Source organism: Orbicella franksi, chromosome 1 (assembly GCF_964199315.1).
Source record: "Orbicella franksi chromosome 1, jaOrbFran1.1, whole genome shotgun sequence".
NCBI classification, from domain to species: domain Eukaryota; kingdom Metazoa; phylum Cnidaria; class Anthozoa; order Scleractinia; family Merulinidae; genus Orbicella; species Orbicella franksi.
In genome coordinates this window covers 2,950,367-2,976,579 of record NC_138145.1, presented here as the reverse complement: position 1 = coordinate 2,976,579, position 26,213 = coordinate 2,950,367, and the positions used below count along the sequence as shown (strand labels likewise).

General features: G+C 38.4%; 2 protein-coding genes across 4 annotated transcripts; one reads left to right on the top strand and one right to left on the bottom strand.

Annotated features, from left to right (window-relative positions):
• Positions 1-2,719: 2,719 nt before the first annotated feature.
• On the bottom strand, positions 2,720-8,617 carry LOC145464808 (putative alpha-ketoglutarate-dependent hypophosphite dioxygenase). The gene is made up of 5 exons (XM_081448609.1): positions 8,244-8,617; positions 6,005-6,096; positions 5,753-5,918; positions 5,425-5,596; positions 2,720-3,162 (listed from the first exon to the last, which is right to left on the bottom strand). Exons 1-5 carry the CDS (start codon positions 8,481-8,483, stop codon positions 2,720-2,722), a joined length of 1,113 nt encoding a protein of 370 aa, XP_081304735.1. The 5' UTR covers positions 8,484-8,617.
• Positions 8,618-8,649: 32 nt separating this feature from the next.
• On the top strand, positions 8,650-25,493 carry LOC145485332 (transcriptional protein SWT1-like). Of its 3 annotated transcripts, XM_081464015.1 has the most exons (24): positions 8,650-8,982; positions 9,383-9,487; positions 11,454-11,656; positions 12,529-13,374; positions 13,594-13,635; positions 14,189-14,230; positions 14,687-14,771; positions 14,987-15,048; positions 15,285-15,335; positions 15,560-15,664; positions 17,842-17,929; positions 18,319-18,407; positions 18,562-18,631; positions 18,782-18,834; positions 19,051-19,145; positions 19,344-19,406; positions 19,607-19,695; positions 19,981-20,062; positions 22,151-22,358; positions 22,957-23,096; positions 23,238-23,384; positions 23,683-23,770; positions 24,207-24,274; positions 24,712-25,493. In XM_081464015.1, exons 3-24 carry the CDS (start codon positions 11,486-11,488, stop codon positions 24,797-24,799), a joined length of 2,772 nt encoding a protein of 923 aa, XP_081320141.1. In that variant the 5' UTR covers positions 8,650-8,982; positions 9,383-9,487; positions 11,454-11,485; the 3' UTR covers positions 24,800-25,493. The 3 variants fall into 3 exon arrangements, with proteins under 3 accessions (XP_081320141.1, XP_081320152.1, XP_081320145.1); XM_081464026.1 differs by lacking the exon at positions 9,383-9,487; XM_081464019.1 differs by lacking the exons at positions 8,650-8,982; positions 9,383-9,487 and having other exon boundaries at positions 10,530-11,656.
• Positions 25,494-26,213: the final 720 nt, after the last annotated feature.

The following is a 26,213-nucleotide window of genomic DNA, read 5'->3' as shown; positions in this document are numbered from 1 at the left end:
CTAAGATGTCTTGATAACACAAGATAACTGGCAATTTTTTAAAAAAACACAACACATCAAGTTTCCAAAAAGACCTGTTTCGACAGCCTTTACTGTTATCGTTATCACGATTAAGTACAGAATAGAATAAGAATAACCGTTTAGAATGAACTTGTTCATAAGAAAATAACAACAGTACATCGAAAGAATGTCTAATTTCACGAACTACAACAAGACGTTTAACTAAACTTGTCCACCCAAGTCAAGTCATCGTTATTTAGGCAGGGTAGCCCCATCAGCCATAGGCTGGTATCAAAAGGAGCCCTGCGTAAAAGGGCCCCTTTCACGCTTCGGACTAGGCAGGGCCTAGTCCAAAGCTCGACTAGGCCCTGCCTAGTCGAGCTCCGGACCGAGAGGAAAAATGGCGGAGACGCCCAAAACCCGAGTGCGACGAACGTGAGGGAGAAGAGAAAATTCAATCAAACATCACAACATTGGGCATGATTAGCTTATCTCAGCTAGAATGCACTGAACGATTGATAGCCATCAAGAACAAACCACTAACCACCAAGGAAGATGAAGTCTGTCCATTATGTATGGGTTATTGACCACGTTTGTTCTGTCAAAATGGCTGGATATTGACCAGTTCTTTTTTGCGTGTTTATAAATCGAGACGGAGTCGGGGTCCACGAACACGCAAAAAAATAACGAGGCAAATATTCAGCCATCTTGGTAGAACAAGCTTGGTTAATTACTCATGATTTCGTGTCAAATGAATCCTCCGTAGGAAAAAAGATGGCGACTGGTACATTTACCCATAGTTCTAAGCGCACGAAAACCTTAACAACGTTCATAAAAACGTACAGAAATGTTATAAAATCTTCAAACTTAGGCTACTCAATGTCCTTAGCACAGCGAAAAATATTGTAAAAATTTCACTTTCTTTGTGCCTCGAAGGCTGTGTTAGGTTTGCAAGGCATTGTGGTAAAATGTACAGCCGCCATCTTTTTTCCTACGGTGAATTAGTGTGGACAGGCTTAACCTCAGCCCCTTGCTTTCCTTTCAGATAGAACCAAATTTAGTGGGGCTCAGTGATCCGTTGTGAGCATAGCATTTTTTCGTGCTAAAGTGGTTTTATGTTGTATGTGAGTAAGGTACGTTATCATGTTAAAGTAGTTATTGTATTTAATGGTAAAGATGTTCTGTGCGTTCAAAAATTACGAAAAAATGAGTGCTCCATTATAACCCGTCTGTATAGCTTTATTGCACTTATACAATAATTTTTAACAAAAACTAGGCCATTAGTTTTACGTTTCCATTGATGACCATGCACTTTTCAGGAAATGACTTTCCGAGGTCATGCAACACTCGTATTGGATCGTATTATGAAGCGCGTGTAATAATAGAACCATATTATTGCCAACAAACACTTCTAAACTTACGAATATATACGCACCAGCTCTTACGATTTTATTTGATCTATAAGCTATAACAATTTGTTAACAGTTGAAATTTCAATTAAAAAATCAGTAAATCATAAGAAAGAGAAGCAATAAACTTGTTGGCTCTTTCCAACCCTGCTTAGTTGCGGACATGGAAGGCTTACTGATTAGTGTCTCGCTGATTTCAAACTCTCCCAATTTAAACACTTCTAAAATTCATCATCTTTATTCACTTATTACTACTAAAGCTGTAGTCTTCAAACTGGTGACATTTCCTTAACCTTGTTCAGGAAATGAACTGATGTTTCTATGGTAGCCATGTATTTATATATTAGTAACTAAAGGGTGCTTAATCCAAATTTGGAATACTTTTAGTTCAAAGTCATGTCTTAGTGACATTTATCTCTATATCTTCATTTTCTTTTCTTGATATTTTCCAATAAAGTTCGAAGCTGTTTTGGCCTTTCTGAAAAAGTTTTAAATTCCAAGGTGGCGGATACAAGATCTTTTACGGATTTTGTTGAAGAAAGCCAGGTGAGTTTATCCCCTACTGCCTTACTGATATTGCCTACAAGTTTCAAACAACATTTTTCAACAGTTCTCGAAAGAACACCGGTTGAGTTCCACAAAGCAAGGACATCCAGTGTTCCAGTTTTTCTAGTCGGCCTGTGTTTGGCAAGTGGGGAGTGAAAAGAATATAAGAGCGCGGTAAATTGCGCTTGTTGGTGTGTTCCTATTATTTGACTCGATCCAATGAAGTAAATTTCTTGCCTGTTGATTCAGATGCTTTTAGACACCTCATAAACACATAATATCTCTTTATCGTTATATCTGCTAAATACAACTTCCCCAAACATCTCCCTCATTCACTATTGTACATCTCAACATTGTAGATCTCTGAAGTTACATTAACAGATGTTAATTTATTTCTTTCATTGATAACGCCATGAACGTTTCTGCTTTAAAAAAAAAAAAGAGGCCCAGCAGGCCTCTCCCGACCCACTGAACATACTCAACTGACCACCAACATGCTGAATATTGACGATCCAAGACAAAAATAATAATCATTTCGAATTTCATTTTAAAACAAGTCTCCATTTTGCATATATTTACGTCCTCGATATATATTTCCAGTCAATTACGCGTCTGATCAGATCTCCTCTCAGCATAAGTACAGAGAGATACAGGTAAATTATATCGATTTAACTAACCCAGAATTAATAAATCCGAATCAACTTAAACAATTAAAACATTGTCACGATTTCATGGGCTGAGTTGTATTTTGATTCTTCTACACTTCACGCCGCGTCTTGTTCTTTCTTGTTCTTCTCTTCATGAAAAACATCATATCCGCGGTCATATGGGAAAGGAAGCGATATTGGAATATTCACCATTCGAGGATAGAAAGTTGGTGAGCCGCGCACAATCGTGGAGCAGAACCGTTCCCAATCCACGGGGCCCTCCACCCCATACCCCTCCGGTCCAACAACACCAATGAGAGGCCAGGCGTCTGTTGCGCAATATTGAGTGAAACACACTCGCCTGGAGCGAGTCGAGTTGTTAGGACCTGAAGCATGCGCAGTTCGCACGTGATGGAATGAAGCACCCCCGGATGGCACTTCAACATGTACTGCGTTACTGGGGTCAAAGGTCGGGTCCGTGATTTCTGACACAAATGAATCATTCCTGAAGTGAGAGAGGATTGGCTCCTTGTGCGTTCCAGGAACGACCTGCAGACAGCCTAAAGGTGAACCAAAGACATCTATGTTATTTCCCGGCGGGAAGTCCATATCGAGAAAAAACTTTCGCGAGTTCTTGAGAACGATCAAGAGACCCAGAGTGTATCATAGCCTGCAATAAATGTTAAAAGGCATAACGGCAGAAACCGAAAACTTAGTAGATAGATTTGGTACCGGACCGCCTACACGAAAGGCATTGTAATTTATTTCTAAATTCTACGTGTACCGAACACGAACACCAAGCTATATTGTACATTCTTGACACTATTGAAGTTATTTCTTGAGCTTTTGATGACACCAATAGGCCCTTTGCAGCTGGGGTCACGTGACCAAATTTTTCCTGGAAAATTTTTATATCATGGGCTATAACTTAAGGAATGCCTGAAATGGAAAGAGCGCATCGAAAATACCGAAATGGCCAAGTTTGAGGCCCCGGGCTTTAAAGAGCAAGTTTATACGACAGTTTGAATTGTCGGAAAATTTAGAGGATTTGTATGTAAAATGTTGCTGGAGAGCAAGGCCTTGCTCTCCAGCAACTTTTTCCAAACAACTTTAAAAATTCGGACCGTCATAAAATCTCCTTCTTTAACATGATGGGGGCCTTAAACTTGGCCATTTTGATATTTTCGACATGCCTTTTCCTTTTCTGGCATTCGTTAAGTTACAGCCCATAATTTTATGAAAAATAGGTCACGTGATGGCTTAGCTGCAAAGGGCCTATCTGAGGCTTGTTGAGTATGATAGGAGCTTCAAACCACATGGTAAGGTCTTCATTCAGCAAGGAGAAACCAGAAACCGCAAGGGATCACATATGATAAACGCTGCCAACATAAGATCTACAAGAGATCTGATCAGTTAAAAAAAGGTATAAAGACAAACAATAGCTGGTTTTCACATGACGTCACCAAAATTCGAACTACCAAACTATTGATCTTCCTGAAATTTTACTTAAATGATGTATAAGAGCAGCTGAAAACTAATATTCATACAAATTTTCGCTCCGAATGGGTTCTTGGCTTTGCGATACACTACGCTTGAATTTCTAAGTTTTTGCGTGACGCGGCATTTACATGACGGCCCTGAGAGCTGTCATGATGCTTAAAAAAAGTGACTTATTTCGGGGAACTTGGCTATTTGAACAGTTCATGTCTTAGAAAAAGTATTATTTTAATGTTTTAGAGCTCCTCGAGGGATAAATTCACGCTTTTGTAGCAAAACTCAGTAACAGATGTTTCTGTTGGTTTACGGCCGCCATGTTGGTGCCCATACGGATGGGCACCAGCATGGCGTCTCCATACAAATCTCTATAAATTTGGGTAAAAAATTTCTCCGCATATCTCGCATAAGAAAAATTGCTGCGACCAGAATTTTGGCGAGAGTCTTTGCATATTTACCTTCTTTCATTTCCCAGATTCTGGACTTGATCTATCGGCCGGTTTTGATTTTTATTTTGGTCTATTTCGAATTGCGTGACAATGAAAACCAGCAATAGACTGCAAGGCTGATACTACCTGAAAGACGTTTCGAGACACCAACATGATAAGGACCCATAACATGAGCAGGATCGTAACAGTGGACAGCTGTTTCGTCCTTCTTGGGACTCGTTAAGGAGGACGAAACAGCTGTCCAATGTTGCGAATCTGCTTTATCGCTTCTTGTCATGTTGGTGTCTCGAAATGTCTTTCACGTTGTATCAGCCTTGCAGTCTATTGTTTGTCTTCATTCAGCGCATGAAGCTGGCTCAGGTCTCGTCTGACCTATTTGAGGCCAGTCTAGAAACTTCAGTACCTGCAACCACGAGACCGTCGACATTCCACATCAGACACCAGTTTCCCACACTGAACAGAAATGAGAGTTAGGACCTCCCGCTATATAGAACCGCTTGTCACGTACCCAAACTGACGTCACATAACGACACCTGAGGCAGTTGCAGTTGCTGAATTAGAGAGGAAGCCACATCAGTCTATGCTGGTTTTCATGCGGGCTCTCTCTCTCCTGGTCGAATTGGAATATGGAGATGATGATTTTTGTGGAGGGAGGAAAATCGGAGAACCCGGAGAAAACCCTCGGAGCAAACCGAGAACTAATAACAAACTCAACCCACATATGACACCGAGCCGGAATCGAACCTGGGCCACATTTGTGGGAGGCGAGCGCTCTTACCACTGCGCCATACATGCTTCCCATGCTCCACATTGAGGTGCGGTTGGAGCTCAAATGCCAGTAAGCAGACCTTTGTTTCATCAAAGTCATCTACTACTCACCATTTTCCTTGGTAGAATCATCTACAGCCAAACCAACAGTAACAATGCTGTCGTTTGTGTGAGGAAGGAATGCCCAGTCCTGATGCCACTTGATTCCCATGGAGCCGTCTTCACCGGGGTACTTCATGTGTATTTTCTCTTGCATTATATATCGAATAGAAGAGCTTTCAACCTGACGTTTAAAAGAAGAGGAATAGTAATGTTGACGTAAGAATAACAGACTGCTGCCACTGATGATACCTTAATGATATTCATTCAGTTTGGGCGTGAGGTGCCCTTCGTCAAAGAAGACCAAACATTAAAATAACACAGATAAAATAGAAATTACCAGTTGTGAAATTATGTCCAAAAGCTTCGGATGTCGTAGAGCTTTGTGCCACACTGGATGTATAAGAGATGGACAGATAACACGTGATCTTTTTAATAGCGTCTTGGCGGACGAATTACTTTCTTCCAATATGAAGTACTTGTCTGAGCTTGTCTTACCGGTGCTCCTAAGAAAAGAGTTGTTTCAGCATAATTGCACCCAGCGAGCCCGCCAGCGAGATCACCAAAGTACCGACATTAACGTGATACTTACATTTCAATGAGCTCATCCATAGCTTCAATAAGTTCCTTCTTTTCGTCTTCGTTGAAAATGTTTTTAACTGCCAAGTAACCATCTCTCTCGTACTAGAAAAAAAAAAAAGAAAAATAAAAGGAGAGGAAAAAAGGTAACTTTACCAAACGCATACAACGTTATTTCTGAGGGCTTTACATACAGCATCTGTAACTTACTTTGGTTACCTAGGCCACTGATTGTATTTACTGGACAAAGGAACATTTAGATAAACACTCTTCCTACTACTCTAACTTCTCAAATGATTAAAATCACAAGATGAATATAGTTTTCCACAAGCGCCTTCGTAACTTTTTTGACTCTGAAATTCAACAAATGTGCTGGTTTGCAAACGAAGGGAAAGTGTCGTCATTCGTAAAAAGCCAGCAAAACGCATAATTCCAGTCTGTCAAATATGAAATAATGGCAATGACACTTTGTGTTCTTTATCATAAGGAGCCATGCATCTCTCATTTGTATTCAATCCTGGCCATAAGTGGGTCATAAGGACGCTATAACACTGAAAAAAAAATATAAAGTTAGCGCCTCTTATGCCTGATAAAGATAAGAACTTTGGTAGAATTTTAGCACATGATGACGTCACGTGAAAACGATCTATAACACAGTCAGAGTTCAGACAGTTTTGATCACCACTGCTTTTCTGCTTCTTTTAATTTTTTGGCACACCGGTGACTGGTCAGACAGCTAACTCCATGTCTATCGGCTGATCGTTGGCGAGAGGCCAAGCTTCGAGGGTTAATGCAAATATTTGTCTGGGAATGCAATAAATGACTGTGTTTTGGAAAAAGGGGACCGTCATGTCATGTTATTAGCTATGCTGTTATTTTAAGCTGTAGCCTGCGTAGCTGGTGCTCTAGTGATGATACAGAACGAGTTGAGCGGAGCACAAGATAGAAACCAGTCGCGCGAGTTCATTACCCCGCGCGCGTCGCACCGCGCCAACTCCAGCCGCGGTAGACCAACCAACAGTCACGCAATAATTCCACGACATGAGCTCACGTGTCAGAGTGGCGAAAATTTTTAAACTGTTACTGTGACCGTGGAAGTACCTTTGGGATACGCTTGGGCGTCAAACCACAATGGTAATGAAATGGAACAACTCACCGTCTTTCCATTCGCGCAAAAGAATGTTTCGTTTCCGGTGCATATATGTAAAGCAAAGAGTGTCTGCATAAACTTTGATCAGCCTTACCTGACTTACCTTTTCACCTGGGGAAAGCCGAGATAAATTTACCTCTGTTAAATGCGGTTGAATTCGAGTTAAAAACAAGTATTTTGGGGTGACCAGGACGTTATTTCTAACTTGGATTTCACTCTTTTTGTAGATACAGAATTTTAACACTACTATACGAGGGCATTATTTTGCGTGTCACGCAATCTGAGTCCGCTGGTAGGAAGCCTCTTTGTATTTGTGCCTTAGAAAGAGTGATATTTGTCAAAAAAAAACAAATCAAAGGTTGTTAATTTTATCTTGGAAATTTTTGTTTTACACTGCCAAATACCAAAGCTATTTATTAAGGTTTCCTGCCTCAGGCATCCTTTCGTTCGTTGCGCAATTTTCGTTTGCAGGAAATATTGCGTGACGACTCGAAAGAACAAGACAAAAGTGAGGAAAAAGCCATAGATTTTTTTTATATATATAACCACAGTTAGCTCTAGCGAAAAGCAAATCAATCACAATCTTTATTTATAGAGGGTAATACATAATAGTTCCACTACTTATAAACTTGTGGCCCTCTTAATAATTGTGTATTTAAAACTACGTACACTTGCGCGTTTCTTTAAGAAATTGGGAATGGAGTTCCAAAGTCTCGCTGTTCTCACGCGAAATGATCGCACCCCTCGGATTCTCGTTTAAAACGAGGACAGACCAAGTTTATAAAACCATGACGACTATTTCGATCATTAATGTCCGAGTTACGTATTAAGAGTTCGGTCCGTTGATACGGTTGTACACTAATAACAAAATAAAATTAAAAAAAAAAAAAACTTGTATGCATATTACTTTCACTTCAAGATGAAGTGGGAGCCAATTTAACTTCTTGAAAAGTTCGACACTGTTTGTTCGTATCAACTTGAATTATTTAAAACGGTATCATAATTACCCTCCCAACGGTATGTTCATAATACCTTAGGACCATGGATAAACGCAATCGCAAAATGTCATGTAATACATTTAGCGTGTTACTATATTTATTACCTGTGATTTCTGGTCTACGTCAAGCTTGAAGAAGGAGCTGCTTTCTGTTGAACTACTACTCAAGAATCTACTAATACTGGCGCACTTCAAACGCCTGATTCCCAAGCAAAGTAAGGCCATCTTTGTCTTGATGTCTATGTGCAGACCGAGTCCCGGGAGAAATAAAAATTTCGCGGAGAAAACTGGTAATGAGTCTTTGAGTAAAATTTGGATTTGATGACGTAAGGAGTCAGGGATCATGGATCAAGGATCTGTACGGAACCCACGCCTCTCCAAGTTTTACTTTGTTCCTGGTACTGAATATGATAGGGTATGGTAAATCATTTCATTTCAGTAGGCTATGGAAAAACGACAATGTATCATGTACCTTATTTTTACTTCTGTCTGGCCTGCGTGTCAGGCGTTTAAAGGAGAGGGAGACGGGGAATTTGTTTTTCTGCTGTTTATGTTCCTGTTTTCGTTTTGTTTTGTATTTCATTTCCTCTCTTTTGCTTAATTTTGTTTGTTCTATAGTTTATCTGTTATTTACCGATATTTGTCAATTTATTTACCAGTTTTGGGCGCGAGATCGGAACGTGTCGCTCAATCGAAAATCTTCGGTATTTTCCGGATCATGGTCGCACGAGACGGGGTTACCAAGCTGCACATGGCGGCTGAGATGTTTTGGTGGTGAGGAGATGGGTGTTTTGGGACGTTTCAGTGGAATTTACCTGATTTAGCTTGCATAATGACAAGTTAGGTAAGATAGTTATTTAAGATCGCTTACAATCTTAACTTTTATGTGTGCCTTCCACTTAACTAAATCGTAAGTTAAAATGGCGAGCATTCGCAAGCGCGCATTTGCAAGCGAAGATGAGACTGGCTTCTATGGCGCGGGAGCATGCAAAGGTGCAGATAGCATTGCTCTATAGGCAGCAGCGTGCGAACCCGTACAAGAAAACGAATTAAACGGGAAGTAACTGCTAACTAAACTGTGGACTTTTCTTAATATTGCGATGGATCTATGACTGACATGCAGAAGTCTGTGCCTTTCAAATGCTTATCTTTCTCATAATCATTTGCGGCGCATTAACAATGCTCTTTTCATCAATCACGTTGCTTCATTGATGAACGGAACCTATTCCTCTTGATTTAAACAGGCATAATTCATAACTGTTGATTCAGACGTGGAACCTCGTACGATTCTACTAAAGACCTGCCAACCCCTGATAAATGGAAGTCTGGAGACCCATGAAGAATAATTGGTAGATTTTTAAGCAGTGAGATTCCTTTTTTCCCGATAGAGATTGAACAAACACTTCTCTTCGCCATTTGATCTGATTGGGATCACTTTCCTGGGACACACAAGGCCCTATTGGCGGTTTTGGAATATGGGATATTTGGGGAATAATTATATAGCAGTCAGTTAACCCAGTATTGTCAGCACAGCTATTATCCTTTAATTTCTGAAAACTGTCCAATTTGGGATTTAATTTGGACAGTTTTCAATAAGGACTTTGAGTAAAACCGCAGAAACTGTCCAATTTGGGAAAGCATAGGACAGTTTGTATCAGCCAATGAAATTAAGCTATTAACCTTCCGAAGATTATCAAAGGCCACACGAAACCTTGCGAAGATTTCCGCAGATCACCCGAACACTCCCGAGGATTTCCAAAGATCCCCCAAACACTTCCAAGATTTCCGAAGATCACCCGAACACTTCCAAAGACTTCCAAAGATCACGCGAACACTTCCGAAGCTTTCCAAATATCACCCGAACATCTCCAAAGATTTCCAAAGATCACTCGAGTACTTCCGAAGATTGCCTGAGCACTTCCAAAGATTTCCGAAGATCACCCGATCACACTTCCCAGGATTTCCGAAGACTTGTGACAATCTCCAGCGATCTCCGAAGATCACCGGATATTTTCGTAGCTTTCCCAAGTTTCGCAAGATTGAGGGCCCAGTCTGTTTTTCTTCAGGGACAGTTACTGTAGTTTTCCTTGCAAAGCTGTGTTACCTCATGAGCTATATAATTAATAAGTAACAGGACTACATGCTTGTCCAATTTGGAAAAAATTAGATTCAAAAAATTCCTCTGACAGCCAAATTGGACTTGGCCTGTGGTCTTGTCCAATTTTGGCTGTCCGCAGAATTTTTTTCATCCAATTCTTTCCAAATTGGACAGCATGTAGTCCTATTACATATACAAATTAATGGGACACGGGATCTTAAGATGAGATAAAATGGGATATCGGGTAGGAAGATTAAAATCAACAATTAGCGATATACACACACACCCCCCCCCCCCCCCCTCCCCCTTAATTGGATACCACACTCACATTGCATGAACTTGAAGAGTACAGAGACACTGAGCATGAAATCAAGGTCTGGGTAATGGTTTTCTGTCTTCTAAAAATGGTGAACACAAGGGGTAGCATAAATCACAGTATGGTACAAATCAGTACTGGTGGATAAATACGTTGTTCTCCTTTATTAATTTATGGCACAAGTATTCCCCTTTTAATTTTCCATGTATATTCAACAAGGCAATATTTCATTTCACAATTTTTTCCCCAAAACCATGAGATTTGGAGTCTTGTTGTGAGGCTGTGAGTGAAGATAAAATATTGTGATACTCATGGCAGAATCATGAGAGTTGGCAGGTCTGCAACTAACAACCAAAAGAAAGAAAAATCATCTTCAACTTAAGCACCTTACAAACATGTATTAGTATCTGCATACAGCTCAAGCCCAGTTCAAATGTCTAACTTTACATGTGCCAGACCTTTTACTCTTTTGAGTCGACTCAAATAATTAAGTTCAACAGTTGATTCAGATGTCGAACCTAATGGCATCAGACTTAATTGCTAATTTGATACAGAATCTTTCAGGTAAAATATAATTTTTATTATGTATCCGTTATGTAAATAGATTCAGCACATATGTGTACCTACGTGTAAAGTACAACATCTGAATTGAAGTCAAATTTTTGCTGTTATATTCAATTGCTATAGTTAAATTGAATGGCAAAGTTGACCCAAATACAAAGGACTAGTGTCTATGGTAACTGATTCAGACATCAAACTTAACATTTACCTAATAGCAACATTAGTTTGCAAAAATTAATGTAAAGTTCGATAAGTAAACTGGGCCTGAAATTTTTTCTAATCCTTTAATTAGTTCCCTTTCCATGCAAAAGTCACACATTGTTTATCTTTATTGTTATAGTGCAGTGCTTGTAAAAATGCCAGGAACCCACCATGAATGTTGCTGATTTAGATGACAGGCCTCTCCCAACAGGCTGGATACGTCGACAGTCTAGATCAAGAAAGGACAAATACTATTATTTTAACACTGTTACAGGAAAATCAAGCTGGAAGAATCCTCTTGATATTCTAGATCTAGGAAGTCATAACGAATTGTCAGCTAATGTGAGTTTCAGATTTATGCATAATAACCTTTAACATAACATCCATCTTGCTTTTGCAGGGTATCATTCAAGTGCACAAAGTGACCCTTCCTTTTTGCTAGACTCTCCTCTTTAAATTATACAGGGTCAAAGAAAAGTCAAGGTTCATTTTGAATTTACTCACTTTGCCTCTCATACTCTAATCCTCAAACTTGAGCCTGCTGTCTACTTACAAACAAGTATCAATGAAATTTTGATGCTCAAAACAGTGTTCTCCAGAAGCGCTGGCAGCCAGCGTTTTTGCTGGCTACTTGCGTTTCAAGTGCTGGCTACTTTTGTTAGACAAAACCAGAGAAAATTATTCTAACTTATGTTTCTGTAAGACAATTTTGAGCGTAGCTTAAATTTGTGCTTAAAATCTCAAGTTCCAAAAACGGGAAGCAAAGGAAATGATAAACAATAGCTATTAAGTGTCATAGACAGATAGGAACGTAAAACGTGTCAGGTCGCATCTCCAGCCACATAATATTTTGAAAATTTTCCGGGGGGGGGTGGGGGGGTGGGGGGTATACCCCTGTACTCCCTAGAATCTTGTGCCATTCAGACGCTTGATTTGCAAGTGCTGGCTAATTTGAAATTTTTTTTAGCTGACTACTTTAAAATCTGTGGAGAACACTGAAAAATGTTGAGCTACATATGAAGCTACATACATATGTAGCTACATGTACACTGCAGATAAGCATTTGTTGTTTTTGTATGGCATTCTTCATGAATTTCAGGTGTTTCTAGAGACACTGCAAAGAGAGACTTATGTTTATAACTTTAATTACTTAGCTTGTAATCTAAAATCGTTGTTGATTATTTCTTTTTTGGGTGTGTTTTGTGTTCTTGCAGAGCAAACAAAGTGGATCAAAAAGAAGCTTTGAAAGTGATGGGTCTAATAAAAAAAAGAAGTCTAAATCTTCTAAGAAACATAAAGTACACAGTCCGGCACACTCGAGTAGTAGCAAAGAACCACAGAGAGAGACAAACAAAAATAACAAGATGCCTCAAATGACAACAGATGCTGTCAATGGACAACATCACATATGTGGTGATTCTAAAGTTCACCGTATAAATGCTTGGGTTAGATCTGTTGATATGTCATATGCACCTAGTGAACCAGGGAGCTATACAAGTCATGCTGAAAGTGACGAATTGAACCACAATGTTGGTGGATTTCCAGCAAAACACCCTTACTGCAGGCCTGCAAAAGTACAAAACACTGCACGGCTTGTATCAACTCAACAGTGTAACAGAACAGGTAGTTGTAACAAATACAATGACAATACGAGAATTCTTTCTGAGCCGTTATCACAACATAGCCATAAAGGCTCACTTTCAGGTGATGTTAACACACACGTCCCTGTCAGAAACAATGTTCTAAAGAGTTCAAAGCAAAATAGTAGAACAGCAGCAGTTAACAGCACTGTCCATACACCATTTAGTCCTTTATCGCATCACCCAACTGTCCTTGGACTTAATTCTGACAAGACAGACACTGGACAAAAGTTACCAAGTGCTGCAGCTTATCAAGCACAGCTAGCTGAAGACATGCAGTTAGACAGTCAAGTGTCTTTGCACAGTTTTGAAAATGACAATTATGAGGCTCAGAATGAAAAGACAGAATTTCCTGATAATAATGAAATTGCCATGGAGATTGATAACTATGAAGAACTGGAAGATCAGATTAAGTTGGAGGTAAGAACACATCAACAGCTGGTTGATTCCATTTCTGCTTAACTTTTACTGTAATCAAGTATCGTCAGATTTACACGTTAGACACGTTTTTGCACTGCCTTTTTGGATTTACATAGTTATATGTGTCCTTGTTCGTTATTATTTTTTATTAACACATGTACATTGTTCACAAGCGCGATGCAATTGAGTCATGGTTTACTTTCCTTTGTCTCTTAACAGCTTCAAGGAATGAGATCAGAGTTTGCCCTTGATCCATCACAGGTCAGTGAAAAATGCAAAACAGCCAATGACAGTGCATGAAAGTCAGTGTTTGATCACATTTCCAAACATCAAGAAGAGATTTGGAATGTGACACACAGTAAAGTAGTTTTGACAAACTTTGAGGTGTTTGGAAATCTGGTCAACACTGTCTTGAGTGTTTGATATACACATGTACGTATGTTCTCAATCAAACACACTCATCCTCATCATCCCAGCTGTTGCAGTGCAACATGGACACTGCTAGTGTCTTGTTTAAATTTATGGGTACATGTATAGATATTCAAGGAATGAGTACCATGTTCTCACTAATAATATTGTTAAACCACAGGTTGATGGGGCAAGATCAGCTTGCTCACAAGAATTTAATTAATTGCACTCTGAAAGAATTTTCTCCAGGAGTGTAAGGTGTTCCTGAATGAAGATATTAGTACTAGTGTGTTTTTCGATAAACTTGTTTTAGTCTAGGTACATATACATGCATGTATGCTAACTTTATCTACATGTAATGACACATGTGAGTGTATTGCCTAATTTTGACTCTACATACATGCAGGTTACTGGTGAATCAGGAAAGCCGTCATCATGTTCATACAAGGTAAGACCAAAGGACTTGTGTATCTTTACTGCATACAAAATATGTTCAATTATTTTTAAGTACACTATGCATCATGTCATGATGGATGCGTATGTGTAAATAATTTGACATTTGTATAAACTACAACTTACTTCCTACTCTAACTTATACCTTAACCATACGTCTTGTGCCTGTGAATTTAGCGCCTTATCTGTTGTACATTATACACTGTATTGTTACTAGAACTGATGGAAGAGAGTAAAGTATAATATTAAAAAATTCAACTCATGACACTTTTCCTCAACTACAGCAGAGCTCCTTTAGAAGGGAAAAGTTCTACTAGCAAGGTTATGTTTGGCAGAAAGAAATATAGCAGACATGTACTTATCTATAATGCACGCTGGGTAGTGTAATTTTGTACTTAAAGGCAGTGTAGCTTGTACATCTTACCTACGAATGAACATTATTATTTTGCAGGATACCCTTTATGTTGTTTTGGATACAAATGTTCTCTTGTCGCATCTTAAACTCATATCGGAACTAAAAGACTTTCCTATTGAAGGTAAGCTTGCTGGGTGCATGTACATGTACAGGTACAGTGTGTATAATGCAACAATATCAATTCAAATTCTACTTTAATTTGGTTTTGAAACAGAATTTGAAATGATGAATAATTATAAGGCTCCTCCCATTCTTACAGACTGTCCATGTATATTGTGTACAATGTAGTTAGCGAGCGCTAGTCTATGAGTACATGTATGCCTTGTGCCCCTGTAGGTGTTGCCAGGCCTGTCCTTGTCATTCCATGGATTGTCATTCAAGAACTTGATTCCCTGAAGGTACATTTTATATAATTTTATACAGATTTGGATTAACACTACGATGTACATGTACTACTTGTAGGGTTGATTTATTTGTGTAAGTTCTGTCATTACAAAGCTAACCATATGTAAACAAACACTCCTTAGTCATTTCCCTTTCACAGATACCATTAAATAAATATGTATGATAATAATTACACAAAAATTGTACAATATGCATTGCACTTAATCTTATCTACTATTGTTATCTTTAGAGTGATTCATGGAGAATAAAGAAAGGGAAGCTTGTTAGCACCAAAAATAAGGTTTGAATTTAGTAGCATTTCTTTGCTGAGTATGTACTGTTAAGGATGGACTTCTAGTAAACCTATTTTCTCTATATAACAGACTGTGTATAAGTTTTTATAATTATGCTTGCAAGCGGGTTGTTTGTTCCCATGTTCAGCATCTACATACATATATGCATGTGCTGAAGTAGTATAAAATATGTTGCAGGTGTTTATTTGTTTTGTTTGTATAATTTATGCAGAATGGCAAGTTTGGTGTTGATGCCCTTGCAAGGCAGGCTGTGAGGTTTCTTCATCTGTGTTTTGAGAGTGACCATCCACGGGTCAGAGGACAGACAGTATCTGAGGTCAGTAACAAGACAGGTCAATTCTGCATACAAGCCAAGTGGCTCATCAAGCTGGAACTTACCCTGGTTTCAGTAGCGACTATGAAGCGACTAGGAGTATTTTGACTTCTCGATAGATGGGATGCTAGTTCATCGCAGGGTTACCTCCCAGCATTAAATTCACTGGTACCCATTTATACACCTGGGTGGAGAGAGGCACTGTCAGAGTAAAGTGTCTTGCCTAAGAACACAACACAATGTCCCTGGCCAGGGTGTGGGAGGCACAGTGGCCTCATGGTTAGTGCACTCGACTCCGAGGCAAGCGTTCTGGGTTCAGTTAGAAGACACATAGATTCATAGTTATTAAGTAATTAAAGTAACTATGGAAGTATATATAAATAAAATCATTTAATCATAGTGGCTGCCACAAGAGGTGTCAAGGTCTATGTTCCAAGCAATTTCTGGACTTAACTACATGTAGACAGAAACTGTAGCACAAAGTGGCCTGGAGTGCACCGGTTACCTGTGACTTTCCAGAAGCGAAGCCATGTGTAGATTAGGGCTTAACAGGAGCTTGAAACACTTGACTGCACATTGTAATTCCAAAGAAACCAGGTCACAGTAAAATCAATCGTTAGCGTTTATTGGAAGGAGCGATGAATCAACAATATAGGAATCAGGATAACAAATAGAGATGATCTTTGTGATGTGAAGTCATTGTGGTTGTGATTGTGTGGTTCGAACTAAAAGCAAAACGATACAAAAGGCTTATGTAAGCTAATACTAGCTAAGATACAAAACATAAGTCAGGATACCGATGGAACATAAATCTTAAACTATAACGACACGATTACAACTAAAGATGTGCAAACTTACTTTGATCTTGCTCCTGCGAGGGTAGCAATTGTAGAAACGATAGCTTAGAAGGATAGCAATGACAGCGATAGCATAAAATAATAGCGAGAACATAGATGGTGTAACTAAACTGATAAAAATGTGGTGTGTCTAATTACATGATTCCAAAGATTATATTATGAAACTTGCATTGATCACAGCAATCACAGCATGAACAGCAAAAACCTAAAAAATGTACATAATTGTTAATAAGTAATAGTTATGTAAACAGAACAGAGAAGAAAATTTAAATTAGAATTTAAATTATGTTGAGGGTTGATGTACATTGTATTATCACTAAGTAGGCTTTTCAACTTACTGTAGTCGATTGCTGCCTCAAAGCCAATGTAAAAAAGATTTCCCTTCTCCCTCCTCCAACATAAATGTTTAGAAAACAGTCCCAAGAAAATACTCACGCTGATTGGTTAAAAATTGTGTTTCTATAACTTGATAGAAACACAGAACTAGCACGAGTTGTTGATGTAATGATGGCTTGAGCAAAGAGAATTTACCCTTTGATAATCAAAGTTAACAAGTTGTTTTCCTTTTTTTGGTCGCAGTGTTTTCTAAAAGAAATAGAAAACATGTTTTCCGTGTTTCTATTGAGTTTTAGTGCAAATCTAGTAGTGTTCTATCACTAATGCTGTTCTCTGATTGGCTATGCTACTCACTATCTATTCTGTGATAGATAGTGAGTAGCATAGCAGTGTGCACTTGTTAACAGAATGACGGCTACTTCTTTACGTTTTCGTAGTGTGTGTGTAGAGTATTGAGATAAAGTTTTGAACGACCGATAGATTTATACTAAAACAATTAGATTATTTGCTCTCAATTTCTATGCATGATAGTTGACGAGGGCTGTGTTCTTGTGCTATCACGTGATAGAAATCTCAAGCTCATAATCTAATATTATTGCTTAATAGAAACACTCATGAAAGTTTGGGAGAACTCGAAAAAGTTGTGGAAACACTCACCTGTGGCTCGTGTTCCTATGGCATTTCTCATTCTCCCAAACTTCCATTCGTGTTTCTATAACTCGATGGAAACACGGTACATGTTTTCTATTTCTTAATTACTTTTTCCTTCTGACTGATTAAGTTTTATATGTAGAAAAGCTCAGGAATACTATTTTTTTGTGTGTGTATTTAGAGGGCCGTAGGTTTAGTTGCCTTAGATATTGCCATGTATGTTCAATGATTTCTAAAAATGTAAGTTCATGTACAGGTACATACAGTCCAAGAGTTCTTGTCACAACCTTGAACTCATGCTGTTTTTGTATTTTGCATTTATTTTATATCATTCAGGCAAGGGAAATGATGGAGAACTGCTCAATAGAAGATCCTAACAATGATGACAAAATACTCCAGTGTTGTTTGTTATTCCAAAGAAAAGGTACAGAAATTAACCTGTTCTGCCTGCTGTTCACATTCATCGCTGGTGTAATCATGTAATTTTGGGACACTTTTTTATATCTTTTCGGGCAATTAAAAATGTTGATAAAAATAATAATTGCATTTAGCAACTTTGCAATTAGCCATTTTTCATCAGTGTCCAAAATTTTTTGTCCTAAAGTTGTCCAAAATGAGATTAAAAAAAGTATCCAAAAATTAAACACCTGAAATAAAAGGTCCAAAATTTTAATGTTTTAAGTTTTTGCAGGTAATGTATAATCATCAAAGACATCTTACAGTACTAATCTATTTTCTTTGTGGCTGTTATTCTCAGTTAGGGATATGCTGTTTAATTAATCAATGTACTTTCTGAATTTATTGTCATTTTAGCACATAATGGACATGCAGTATTGTTTTCCAATGATCAGAACTTGTGCAGTAAGGCCATCATTAATGGGGTGAAAGCTTTTAATCACCAGGTACATACTCATTTCATTCTTTGTAACATGAATACATGAGAAGTAACAGCAACTTATTGTTGACAAGTTTATGTTTTACCTGTGCATGCTATGTAATTTTCGAAGCAATTGTGTTGCATAAAAATAATGTCATCTATGTTAATGTGTTCTTCAGAGTCTTGTCATGGGTTTGAAGGAGCTTTTTCAGAGCAGTGCTGTGGTGTTAAAAAAAGATCATTTTCAAGGTAAGTTTGTGGTTCTTATAATAGCCAGATTATTTACTTGATCTGATAAAGGAATATCAGTGTGAAGTGGACTGCTGTAACAGGCACTTTATCACCTACAAAAAACTATTTCTTAAATTTAGCTCGTATTCGCTGTTCTTCTTTTGTCAGATTATTACAGGGAACTTAAACTACAAGAAAATTTGGCAGAAAGGAGAGCTAAGGTACTGTACATTGTACTTCATCTACACTATGTAAAAATTGTGTTTTTTCAGGCATTACACTGTACAAGGGTTACCGTAGATGTATGGTGTAGTTTGATCAACATGTAAGTTCCACACATTAATTGGCAGCTCATGACCTTCCATGCAATTGGAGGCAATTTCGTTTTAAATGCAAAGGTTAATGTGTCATTGTTTCATTGATTGTATTGTGATCAGGCTGATGACCTTACATGTGAGCTGCAGTGTATTATGAGAGAAGGTTTGGCTGTGGTGGTGGAAACGGAAATGAGAGCAGCATATGATGATCTTTGGTGAGCCTAGGAGATTATTTTGTGATAAGTGTACAGTAGATGCACAGACATGTGTCAAGGACTTGGTATCTTACATGCTGTTAATTCAGCACCAGTTGCTAATTTTCTGTCTCTTTGGCCTGGGACAAGCTTTTTAAGTGTTTGACCAGAATCCCTCGTGTTTTTGTTAATCTTTTTTGTTTCATTTTTTTTTTCTAGGGATAAGATTGTGTTTATAAAACCACCATGGACTTTGACTGACCTTCTTCAGTTGCTAGACAAGTAAGTTATTTTGACTTGATAATTAACATGCAACATATATGCACATGTGGATATATTTGATTATCGTTAGTCCATACTTGCTCTTGCTGTGTTACGATTAAAAGAAAATAGGCTGTTCTTACATTACTTAAAATAATGATGGTCTGGCATACATGCTTAAATTATTTAAAAACATCAAAAATTATCTAAACCTTTTCTAGACACTGGATTGCCGTGTTTGGTCAAGTGTTCAAAAGGAATATCAAATCAACTGTGGAAGATCTTCGCAAGCACTTCAGTGGAGGAGGAGGTAACTATTATTGTAGTAAGATTACTGGTGGGCTTGTTAATTGATACATGTACAGGAACAGAACTAGCTAGTCTACGCACATAAACACATGATGCTGTCAGTGAGATTCCGTCATCACCGCAACTAGCCGTAAATCAACCAAATTCCATAGTGAAAGGCACGAAGCCATTAACAAAATCCCCCTGTATACATGTACCTTGCCTGGGCCAACTTGTAGGAATCTACAGAAATCTTATGGACTTAACAATGTAATAATAAAAATTCAATGTATTGTTGTTGTTTTAGGCACTCCAGGTTGTTTAGCTAATGCTTCCATTATATTGGATCAGGCACACACACTGTTTGATGCCATAGCTGCAAGATCTAGGTAAACAACAAGTAACACTAAAATAATACTCATTCTAAGGCAGCTCTTAAGGTTACAGTATACCTTCAGGGGTGTCTCGCGCGCAAGCGATGTAGCGCGTGCAGTTTAAGCTGTAGATACCTAAACCCCTATATCAAATTAAAGCTTATGGAGCTGGCTATCAAACTATACCAACAATTTTGAAAGAAAATGAATTGTCGAATTTTTCACGACCACTAAATGCGAGCGCCCGAATCACCTTTCGAAAGCTACAAGTCAAAGCGAATTTCGTTTTTCGCCAATTTAATTTTTTCCTCGGTTTCAGGGCCCAAAGCGCTTAAAAAACGTGTCTGCGTTTTGGCATATTCGATTGCAGTAAAAAGTTACAGAACATTTTCGAAATAGGATTAAAAAAATGTGGAGTGATCGTACAAAAATCGCTCTCGAAGAAAAAGTATTTCGAAATTAACAATTCCCAGACACGCTTTTGTAGTTTATATGTTAAACTAGCCACTGTCCAAATTTAAGAGTAATTGAACAAATTCCCTTTGAATTGTAACTCTTTAAAGTGTCTGCTTCAAGTGAAAACATTTATTCGAGAAAACAGCGCCAAGAAAAATTTTCTGCTTCGCGAACAAACTCCGCCCACAAACGCCTTCAACTGGGTTCTCAGGTAACTAAGCCAATCAGTGCAGGGAAAGTTTACTGCCGTTAACCGCCTGGTGAAATTTACGCGCGAATCTCTAAAAAACTCTTGTGTTTCGCAATGCGCTCAAGGAACCGAAGGCAGAGAGATAATTTTTCTGTAGCTCGGTTTTTCTTGAAGCTGGTCTGGCAAAATGGGGAAGACTAAAAAGGATACGAACGCTAGAGTGGCTGAGCGAAGGAAACAAACAAAAGACAGCGCGGAGAGCAACTGTGTGTGGGCAACTGTGCATGGATAATATTTCAAATGGTCTCAATGAGTCCGACGATTCGTCGATATCGGACTCATCAGAAGAGTCTCTGTCAGCATCCCTGTTATTGCTGTCAAGTTCCGAAATTTTTACAGAACCTTTCTTTTCTCTCACCACGAATATTTGCCCGCCTTATACGATAACTATAGCTTCATCCGCGTGGCGAACTTTCGCTTCTTCACTCATTGATGTATTTTCATTCGTTCTTCGCTGTTTTCGCTTTTTCGAACCGGTCCATGGTTTAAACGTGGTCTTTGTTTACTTATAACTTAATAGAGACACGCCTAATATCAAAAATGCTGGGTAGTCGGAACAACAATGCTGATCAACTGAGTAGTCAATTCGTGACATCCATATAGGTAATTCCCGCGAAAATCGTCTCGGTTGATTGCATACGCGCCATAGGGCTGTCAATCAAGAGGTAAACTTTTACTTCCGGTGAAAACGTAAAACCGCCATTTCTCCGCCAATATTTAGCCTTTTTCAAATTTTTTTTTTCAGAGATTAGAGATTATTCTTCGACCTCTATTTTGACCCAAAAATCCAAATTTGAAGAAAATTGCCGACCCGAAGGTATACTGTAACCTTAAGAACTACACGGAAGGTGCACTGAATGGGATGTACAAACCACTTTACAGCTTAGGACTAATGTTGTACTGGTCATCCCTCACAGTGGCCAATATTTTGTACAAATTTAAACTTCTTCAGTTTGTTATCATCATTCTCTGCATGTCAGATAATATTCTATTTCTAAAGGACACAGCTTTAAAACATTCTTCTTCAGGTTTGGGCAGATCTGCATACCCAGGAGCCTTCCCCTTTGCTCTGAAAAACTACATCCAATTTACGTATATTTAAAATATACAAATTCAAAAAAAAGAAACTAAATGGATATGAAAAAGTGTTGAATGGTTTTCACTTGAACGTTATGTCCAAGACACTTCGCATTTGGTTTGGTTTTGATTACCACTCGACACAATTGCCTTAAAACAAATGGCACATTGTCATCCAATCTGAAGTGAAAGCAGAACCATATCACACTTCACGCCAGCTCACTGGTTTGTCTGGGTCCTTTGTTATTAGCCAGAGTTACTGAAAAATGCTTTGTAACAAATTTTAATTGATGCGTTGTTTCTTGGTTTTTCTGTTTCAGTTACAATGGAGCTATCACAAAGTGTGTGACAGCTATTATTGTTTTACAACGGAAGTGCAAAGAATATCAAAATAATGGTGATAAAGAACAGCCTGTTAGACCCCCGACCTCTGTTGTTATGGGTCCCCCTCCTCCCCAGGTCCGTGCTCTCCAAGGACCTGGAACTGGGATTTCCTCACGGTCTTCTTCTAGTGAAACTGAACCAGAGGTTTGTGGAGTGAAAAAAATGTATTATTCGGTTATAGTGAAACGATTGGTGTGTTTTTCAGTACATATACCTACAGTGTATAGTAAACATGCAGATAAGTAAAAGCATTGTGCAACTATGTTTTAATTTATCGTCCTTACGTTTGATTGAAATTGATTCAAAGCTTACTAGCATTTGAATGTTAAATGTTTATAGTGGTCGATGCACTTAGTTACAACTACTAGCTAGTTCTCAGTTTTTCACTGTCATTTTGTTTTATTTTTTTATATATCTTTATTACAATACAAACATTACTTACAATTCATTTTTACAACTCTACATTACTCACAGTAACTTTATGATTAACGCTACATTGCTTTCATACATCAATTACAATTCTAAATAGTATTTTTTTTTGCCATAACTACTCTTACGTGGATTAACCCCAACTGACAAACAAACACAACACAACACAACACAACACAACCCTTGAAACCAGTCAGAACCCGAAATAAACCCTACTACGTATGCTAAATGCTAGTTACGGTGGGGACTGACATTGTTAACACAGTTTAGTGTTGTTGGTTCTAAACCATCTGTTATGCATTCGTCTTTACAGAACTCCTCGGGGAAGTTTGAAGAAGGTTCAGAAGAAAGCAGTAGTGTTCACGAGATTAACACAGTTCAAATGGGAAGTAATCCCCATGGATTAGTCCTGTCCACGTTTGAAACAATATGGAATGCAGTCAACCAGTTCAGGTTATTATAAACCTCTGTTGTGTCCTCTGAAGTTCAACATTATGTAAAGCTTGTATACTTACATCTCAGCTCCGTAAGCTGATTTTTTGGATAAAACGATACTTAGCTTCTCACTCCAGTCTTGTTTATTGTTAATTTTAGTGCCCAGATCTTCAGTGGTGTGGGTTTTCCTCATCCTGTACCTCTCAACTTTCTTGAAGACTTAGCCAAGCCAACCAGAGATGAGGCCATACAGTTTCTAAGCCGACTCAGTTCATGCTTGGCATTTGTAGTTTCTGCCATTCAGAGGTAAGGTCATTTAAAACACTACAGTCTTAAAATCAGAACATGTCCTGTAGGAAAGATTCATGTACATTCCTGTCTGGAAAGTTAAAAGTCCATGAGGAGAATTTCGCGTAGCTGGCATTTCCTTAGTTGTCGTCAAGTCTGCTTCATTCATGTAATACAAAATCGAGAGGAAAGGAAGAAACTTGGTTGCCTGCACGCGAGTTAAAACAGAATATCTTTATTGTCGCTCAGTTGTTGTAATGTATGTAGACTTAAGAGATATATCTAACCTTTGTCCTCTGCTTATCTTGTTTTCAAGTGTTCTTCAAGAACCAAAAGGAAGTGAGACAGGGAATTTTCAATTGTTTGAAACTCTGTTACAAGCAATAACCCAGTTCTTCCAGCAGGTAAAGCACGGCAAGTAGTCTGTGCTAGTACAGAGGAGTAGGTACATGAGGATCCGCTGTTCGACAGCATTCCTTTGTGCATTCCTAACCATGTTTATTGCTTCTATTGCATAGTATAAACGAACAAAGTGAGCCTCTGGCACGGCTTAACATTTACTAACTCTTCAAACTAAGAAACTGCGCAACTGCAGATGATATTGAATTTTTTCTCATGGAGCTTGTGACACTGTTTCCATGGAAACAGTTTTAACATTAGGCTGACAGTGGATATGAGTCGATATGACTCCTTTGTATCTTTCTCTCACCAAATACCTTGTTGCAGTTTTATTTATACATTGCGGCCACAAATCGCACATTGTGTAAGTCGGTAAAGCTCTTTTTCAAGGAGACAATTCAGATCTTGTTTATTCTTACTGTAATATTTGTTTCCATCTAGATCCTATCCATGAACACACGCGTCACAGTGGCTGATCTGTTCAGATTTGCCAGGGATTCTAACGCAAGGTAAGCTGATATTCACCACTGTGCGTCCCACAATTTACTATCTACTATTTAATCAAGCACAGAATTTTTGTTACGATCAGTTCTCCTCTGCGGAAGCGCTAAGAGCACAATGCACATTGTGGTAATTCCCGGATCTTATGTTTTGTTTGTATGTGTCCTAGATAAAAGAACAATATCACATTCTTCACTGGAAACAATTATGAACTCAGAAAAAAATACCGTCGTTGTAGATTGTTCGTTTGTTTGCTTTCTTGTTTGTTTCTCTGTTTTTTGTTTTTGTTATTTGTTGTTTGGATAAGTTGTCAGCGAGTTTTGAAGAGTTGTTAGCGAGTTTTTACCAACTTTCAGTAGTCACTGCCACAGACTGCATACAGGTGTAGGATTTGTTTTGACTTTGACTGAAACACTGAAGATGATTCCATTCGTTCTCTTGGTAGGATGGGCCTTATTCAGGGGTGCTCACAGTTGGACCGTGCCTTGGCCACCTTACAGCAGTGTTCCACCTGGGTGGTATCCTCAGATTAGTAGATATTTGTTCTTGACACTTGGAGCACACTTTTGGAGACAGACTGTAATTACGATGTTGGTAGGAAAGAAAAAATCCGAACGGAAATTACGACGGTATTTTGAACAATGGGACGGTTGCTGATCTTGGACGATTGATTCGTATCTCTTTGGTTTCGTTTGTCAACGCCATCTTAAGTACGTTTTGATGTTGTGACATTTGAGCTCTCGACCAATTGAAAACAGTGTCTTTTATCGTACCAGTGGTACGATCAGAGAGACGTGCAATAACAATATTATTATTCCACCTCCTTGTTTATTTATGTCCTTGGCAAGTTTATTTATTTTTTGTTATTGCGGGGGTTTTTTATCTGTCGTTACTTGGGTATATTTTCCAAGATGAACGGGCGCCATTTTGTCACGATTAAACTACGGATTTGTCTCAAGTACTCTTCATTTGTAATACTGAAAAGAAAAGGAAATCTCTATTGTTCATAATAATGACTGGCTCCAGTTTTTGTACTTCAAAGTTTCTAAGAACTCTTATGTCGAATGATTATTCCATTTGTAACATACCGGTAACTTTATTTTTGGAGGAAAAATCGTTTATGATAAACTATCGAAATCATTTCAAAGTGTTACGTTGATGTAGTGAAAAAATTATATTTAAAAAGAGATATATTGATTGCAAATAAAAAATTTGTTCATTAAAGCTCCCTTTAGTCATTAGACCTCTTGTTTGTGGTCTGAAATGGTGCAACATACATAAACTTACATAAACTTTATTAACGTGTCTTTATATGTAGCCGATGGGGAAAAAATCTCTCTACTAATTGGGGACACTTAGCATAATCTACACTCATAACCTGCTATCTCGGGAAGGATTCATGAAATCTAAGACAAGCAAAAAATAAAGCAATCTGTGCTTTTCCAGGTCCGCTGCTAACGATCCAAATGTTAGCTGCACTAACTCGTTCCTCCCTTGCATTATTATTCCCTTGTTATCCTCGCTTTCCGCAAACCACAGTGATCGTCACAGAGCGCGTGACGTCACATGGAACATCGCTGTACGTCGAACTAAAACTTGCAGTCTGGCTCAGATAAAACACTTGAAAAACCACATTAAAAAAATAAATCTCAAACCAAACTTTCCACTACGGCTAATTTTCTTGCTTCACTGCATATTTTCACCGCCTCTTTACGGCCAGTTCACCAGAACATCACAAATCAAGAAGCTCAAACACCACCTCGTAGGTGTTTTTCCACTTCCGCTGGAAACAGACGACCTCCCGGCCCAGGGTGAGCGTGGTTCTTATAATAAGTTGCGGCCGCTTCCCAAAACCAGTTGGCCCATTTAAGACCAAAATCTGCAATTTTCCCTACCCAACGGTGAATTCGATAAGACCTGACTCTTAAATCAATACCCTGTTTTAAA